The sequence below is a fragment of the Loa loa genome (assembly GCF_000183805.2).
Source record: "Loa loa unplaced genomic scaffold supercont3.728, whole genome shotgun sequence".
Taxonomy (NCBI): Eukaryota; Metazoa; Nematoda; class Chromadorea; order Rhabditida; family Onchocercidae; genus Loa; species Loa loa.
Window position 1 is genome coordinate 1 of NW_018108908.1, and position 7,135 is coordinate 7,135.

The 7,135-nt window shown below is 26.2% G+C and overlaps 1 protein-coding gene across 1 annotated transcript; it reads left to right on the top strand.

Moving 5' to 3' along the window:
- Nucleotides 1–20: 20 nt before the first annotated feature.
- LOAG_11223 (hypothetical protein) lies at nt 21–6,803 on the top strand (the record flags this gene model as incomplete). Its single annotated transcript, XM_003146746.1, has 13 exons — nt 21–61; nt 421–498; nt 556–654; nt 921–1,120; nt 2,927–3,058; nt 3,468–3,661; nt 4,199–4,335; nt 4,710–4,846; nt 5,112–5,212; nt 5,450–5,584; nt 5,898–6,017; nt 6,268–6,417; nt 6,645–6,803. The coding sequence occupies 13 exons, from the start codon at nt 21–23 to the stop codon at nt 6,801–6,803; spliced, it is 1,683 nt and encodes a 560-aa protein (XP_003146794.1).
- Nucleotides 6,804–7,135: the final 332 nt, after the last annotated feature.

Below are 7,135 nucleotides of genomic sequence, written 5' to 3' on the forward strand. Positions count from 1 at the left end.
CAGGCTTAAATACCATACAAATGTACATTCCATGGAATTTTCATGAAGTTTATAATGGAAGGTTTGTTGTTTTACCTGTTAGAGGTGACATATCTATCACTTTGTATGGTTGTTTTACCTGTTAGAGGTGACATATCTATCACTTTGTATGGTTGTTTTACCTGTTAGAGGTGACATATCCTATCACTTTGTATGGTTGTTTTACCTGTTAGAGGTGACATGTCCTATCATCTTGTATGCAATTATTTAGCTATGATAATTGTAAAATCTCTGATAAAATAAATAAAATAATTCAAACATTTTGTAAATTGTTTTGTTTTTAAAATTTTAGTTGATAAAAGCAAATTGAATCTTTCAAAGTTTTTTCATTTCCAAAGAAAAAAAAAAAAGAAAAAAGAAAATTAATGACAATTGTTATAGATACCTGTTTAATGGACAACGCAATATAACACGTTTCATTGAACTTGCTGCATCTAATCAACTCTTCGTTCTTGTAAGGTAATAATTACCGTAATTTTATGATAAAATTTTTTGTATTAAATTTAAAATATTCAGAATTGGTCCATATATTTGTGCTGAATGGGAAAATGGTGGATTACCATGGTGGCTTATTCGTAAATACAACGATATCCATCAAAGAACTTCTGATAAACGGTGCAAAAATAAAATTTGCAAAAAAAAAATTCACCAAACTTAGTTTGTTTGCTGGATATTTATGTTTTATTAATGTATAAATAATACATTTCTCTTTTTTTTTTTTTTTTGAGTCAATCAATAATGCATTTTATACAATTATAATTGATAATAAATGAAAAAAAAAAAACTTCCAGAAAAGTTAGAATTAATTTATTAAAGTAAAAAATTTTTTCGAAATATTTATTTCTTTCTCTTATTTAATCTTACATTAAAGTTAAGTTTAGATTTCTTAAAGAAGTAAAAGTTTGGTTTGATGTATTATTGCCAATACTAAATGCGCAATTGTTAAAAAATGGTGGTCCAATATTGATGGTACAGGTGGAAAATGAATACGGCAGTCATTATGCATGTGATAAAGTATACATGGAACAATTAAGTGATATGATTCGATATTATCTTGGAACAGATATCATCCAATACACCAGTGGGTTCTAAATGTGGTAAATATGAAATAATTAAAATTTAAAAGCGGAAATGTCGCATTCATAACATGATATCAATCCCATTAAATTTGTTAAACTTATTAATATGCATAAAATTTGGAAAATATTCGAAATTCAAAATTAATCAATGCTTTTTTTTCTTCCTAGTCTAAAACTTCATTAAAAAAATTATAAGATAGATTAAATTTTTGAAATAACAAGCAACAATTTTAATCGTTTCAATTTCATTTTCAATTTCCATTCTTTCTTTAGCAATCATTTGAAATGCTGTTTAAATCGATGTTGCTTCAGGAATTTAGCTACAAAAGAATCTTTATCATTTTCTTATCTAATAATTACTACTTCTTACTTAAAACAAAATTAAATTTTGCATGATCAATTAATTAGTAATTAATAAACTTGAAGATGTTTATAATTATCAAAGTTACTTTAACAAATATGAATTTTACAATAATTAATTAGTAATTAATAAACTCGAAGATGTTTATAATTATCAAAGTTACTTTAACAAATATGAATTTTACAATTTTTTTTTTCGATCACTTTTTGTCGACATTTAAATACTTTATGGATATGATTTTGATGGCTTTGCTATGCCTAGCTACATCTAATAGGCCCAATTGTAAGTATGAAAATTGGGGATGCTCCCGATACTTAGGATAAATTTAAAATGATATCATTGTGATAATAAATCTCTATTTTCGAAATATCTAAAAGATTGATTGAATGGCGCTATTTGTAAAATGATGCGATGCGCTGTAGGTTTGATAAAATTGGATGAAAATTTGCTCTGAAATTTTGTATTTTATTCAAATATACTACATGCATAATTCATTCGTATATTTCAAAATATTAAACAACTAAGTAGTTGGATTTTCTGGTGACACAGAATGTTGACATTTATGATATCCATATGGATTATCATTCTAGAAATTATTAAATAAATTCGTTGATAGCTAAATCCTTAAGCTATTTCTATTTCATCACTCTATCAAATTATCAATAAATGAAGCTATTTTTTTTTTTTCAAATGAAAATGCTAAAATCTTCGGATACTCGATCAAAATTTGTTTTTCGTTTAATTTTAATGAAAAAAAAAAATTTCCCAATTTCTTGAGTAAAACTTTTTGGATAAATTACCTATTTCTCTATCACAACGATAACACTGTCTACTTTATATTAGTCCATTTAAGATTAAAGATTAAATGATAACAAAATTATTCGAAATCGTTGACATATGAAAATATTAAAAAATATCCGTCAAATTTTCATTTAACAAATTGTTTTTTTTTTTCCACAAATTCTTGTACAGCAAGCTGCAAAGATTACATTATTAAATAACTTTTTCATGGATTATAAATTTTACAAAATGCAAAGAATATTATCATTGGAGCAAAACATGGCTTCAAAATACTAATTATAATTAAGTAAAGTCATTTTATTTTTAGTAGCATAAATAGATTTTGTGAATTGCAATGATTGCAAAATATTCGTGCAACGTGAGAAGTAACGTGAAATTCAACGTTATTTACTTTGTTCCTTTAAAAGATATTTTACTTTTTCTCTTCATTCTTTTGTATTTTTTTAAGAAAACTTTAGCTACTCATTGGATTTATAAAAAGATAACAAAATGATAAGCATTACTTAGTATATACTATGATGATTACGATAGGAAAAATCTGTCACATAACATTATCTTTTAAATTTCTACAATTAAATGATTACTATATATTACTTTAATGGTCCTTCAATATTTCTTCAAAAATTTATTCAGAATCCATTTATAGCTGATGGATCATCAGAATCCTATTTGAAATGTGGCACAACAACAAATGCTTATCCAACAATCGATTTCGGTCCAACAACTCAACAAAACGTGAATGCATATTTTGCAATGCAACGACATTATGCACCACATGGTTTCTTCTTCCTGCTTTCATTTAAATTTAATCATATAGATATTACCGTAATTTAGGCTAAACCTAATATGAATATTACGGTAATTTAGGTTCTATTCAAGATAGATCATTGTACTTTTTCCATTCTTCCATAGATTATCCAGATATTTTATATGTTGTTTTAAAGTTTAAATCCGGTTAATTTATCCGTTTCTAATCGATAATTCAATGGTACATTTATTATGATTTTCAGTTTTTTTTTTTTCGACATAAAATAAAAATCGATAAATCCCAAAAAGTTAAGAATGTAATGTGATTTTTGTAGTTTACAGCTTTGCAAGCATTTTTTTTTTTTAGTAGTTGTAGAGAAATCTCATTTTTATATTCTTAAAAAAAAATTTGTGAAATTTTGAAATAAATCAATCAATAGGACCATTGGTAAATTCGGAATTTTATCCCGGATGGTTAGTTCTTTGGGGTCAAAAGAAGCAAAATTTACCGTCAATAACAGAAATTATTGATACGGCTGATTACATGTATCATCTTGGCGCAAATATTAATTTTTATATGTTCCATGGTGGCACAAATTTCGGTTATTGGAATGGTGCTGAAACTACTGCACCGGTAAAGTTTTAAGATTTCTGAAAAAAAAAAATCGTATTTGACAAGAACTCTCGAGAAAATTATTATCGTTAATGACTTAATCCTACTAATTCATAAAACCATTTAAAAATTTTTTTCTATGCTAAAGATTTTAAAGGAGGAAATGTTGCAGTGGAAATTGGAAAAGATACCTTAATTTTGTACTCGACCGGTATTTCTCACAATCTACTTCGAGATTCTGAAGTAAATTGTGAAGCATATCAGTTTTTAAGTATAAAAATTTGTACAAATGGATTGGTTAATAACTTGTGATAATTTTTTTTGACAATGATTTATTTTTAATGATTAATTTATCGAATCATTTGGCAATGTTCCTAGATTTAAATATTATCCAGAATTTAACCATTTCATTAAATATGCCATAATTCATTTCCGAAATTTCAACTTACCAAACCTGAAATTGATCAAATCTTGAGCTTTTTCGAGTAGATAACTAATTATAGAAGTTTCCAAACACTTATTTCAAAGTCATTTTAAAGATAATATATGCATACATAGGTAATAACATCATACGATTATACCGCTCCATTAACTGAGGCAGGTGATTTAACTCCAAAATATTTGGCGATACGAAATTGGTTGGCCAATAAATCAGATTGGCCATATAAGCCAGGCAAAATACCACGTGATAATTTGTGAGTAATTTAGAATACTAAAAATTGGCTAATATAATTCAAAATTTTAAAAGTTAAATGTACAATTTTATATAGTTTATAAACATGATGCCGCATTATTGAATATGGAAAGTTGAAAAATTATCTTCGAAATAAAAAAAAAATTTTTTTTTGGGAATGTCACAAAGCGTCGCAAATTGCTTTACATAATTTTTAATTTAAAATATTAAAACTTCTGTGCTAAAATTGTTTTCATTCATTTCAATTCATTAAATGCATCCAATTTTTACATTTTAAAATGAAAAGAATCTTTTTTTTTTGTTTACTCGAGATTATATTACAAAAATGTCAAATAAAACTTTTTGATCTTTGCAAAAATCAATTTTTTTTTCTAGGAAAATTGGTTACGGTAGTGTGAAATTAAAAGAAATTTTACCATTAGGAAAACATTTTTGGGAATTAATCTCAGCAAGTCAAAATTGTCGAACAACAAAATATCCAATTTCATTTGAACAACTTGAACATCCATTTGGTACATGTTACACTATTACTTTTTCCTTTTAATCCTTTAATTAATTTAATTAATTTTTCTAATAATTAATTGCGTAAATGTACTGCAACAGATTGCCCGTGTAGATTTGGATGTTGGCGGAACAATTAAAATCGTCAAGATTGAAATTAAATCAAGATTAAAATCATCATTTTCAATTGTAAACTTATCACTTGTCTTTTTTTTTTTTTTTTTTTTTTTTTTTAGGGCCAAATTTAACTTCTAGATTTGACGAAAAATTTAACAGGCTTTGTGATGTATAATACAAGATTGAAGTTTGATGGTACAAATCTTACGATACCATTGATGAAAGATCGTGGCTATGTGATAATTGATAATGAATTACAGGTACATTTCTGATAAAACTTTTTAATTGAGAGGGCTTTATTTTGTTTAGTTGAATGAATGAATCATTATTAATTGATTAATTAATTTTCAAAGAGAAATTTTGTTTCAGGTAAGAGAAATTTTCCTTTAATTTTCAATCTGAATAATTATTATTTGATTAATTTTTAGGGATAGCTTTGTCTCAGATAAGAAATTTTGCTTAATTTTAATTTGAAAATTGAAATGGAAATTTTTTAGGGAGTATTAGTGAATAAATTTGAGAGCTACTCGAAACATTGGATGGATTTAAGAGGTGCCAGGGTAGGTGCAGTACTTGGAATATTAGTGGAAAATCAGGGGCGTCAAACAATCCCAACAATTAATGATTTCAAGGTATTTGATTTTTTTTGAAAATAGGGTTTGAGTTAATTAATTAAAACTAATTGGATATTCCATTAAGTGAGATAAGTGTTCAAGTTCTCGTTTCCGGTTCATCAAACTAATTAGCAATGTGTTTATTCTGAACAGAAGATAAATATTGTCACCAAGAGTTTTAATCAGTAGAAATTGTATACTATTCACACTTTCACAACTCGTTTTAGATTGATAGCTAAAATGATAAATCATGATAATGATAATTTATCATAATCATTTATCACTACTGCTATTTATATTTTTATCATAAGAAAGTAGACTAAATATTCAGGGTATATTATCAAATGTAACACTTGATGGAGAAATAATTGATGATTGGATACAATGTGGCTTACAAACAAAATTAATAGTTTCATTAGCTTGGCGAGCCAAGGAATGGAGCTATTTGAATGTATGTTTTTATTTAAATTTAAGCCTAAACGACATTTTTGAATTTCTCAAAACTTTATATTACTTGTAAAAATTTAACAAAAAAAAAACTTTAGCATAAGTTTCACAAGCATTTTACATCCTTGTTATCCTTCTTCATTATATGTCTTTTTCAAAGCCTTAATTTTCCAATTTATTTTCTAGCCCTGGACTAATTTATGTACTTAGCTAAAGTATAGATAATGTTTTTGAAAATGAAGGAACATTTTCAGGAAAACAAAAATGGAATAGGTTTATATATGGGTAATTTTTATGCAAATCGTCTTGCTGATACTTTCTTCAATCCAATTAATTGGGGCAAAGGACAAGTATTTATTAATGGTCATAATATTGGCCGATATTGGCCAAGTGTTGGACCACAAGTGATTAATTTTATATGATTAAAATTTATCAATACAATTTTTTATCCTATTTCTCGAAACTTAATTTAAAATGTTGAATCAATTCATATATTGATAGAATTAATTTATCATATCTTTTCCAGATTAATTAAACAACGAATAATTAAAGGGCTATTTTTATCCTGAATTATTTACTCTAATTTGTAAAATAAATTCATTATCATTAAATTATTTAATGATAAATTTAGATAACACTCTACGTACCGAAACCATTTCTCAAGCATAACAATACGATTATTGTACTGGAATTGGAACATGCCGGAAATTGCCAGAAGCAATTCTGTACAATCAATTTTATCGATCATCCAATATTCAATTTCACTGAAAGCCAAAATAATTATGCATAATCATCATGATATTTCTATTGAAATCTCTCAATGATAAAATTTTTATACTAAAAAATGAAAGAGAATTTAAAAAAGTTCCCTGGGTGATAACATTTTTATCAAATCTAATGGAAGTGAACAAAAAAAAAAGCGACATTCTTCTTGACGGATTAAAACAAAATTCGAATTTCATTTCTCAAAATATCATATTATATCATATTTTTGACTACCGCGCATAACTGCATGCATCGAAGTCGTGCATAATTGCATGCATTGAAGTCGTGCATAATTGCATGCATTGAAATTGTGCATAATTGCATGCATCACTGACATATTATCGAACTATATTCGGT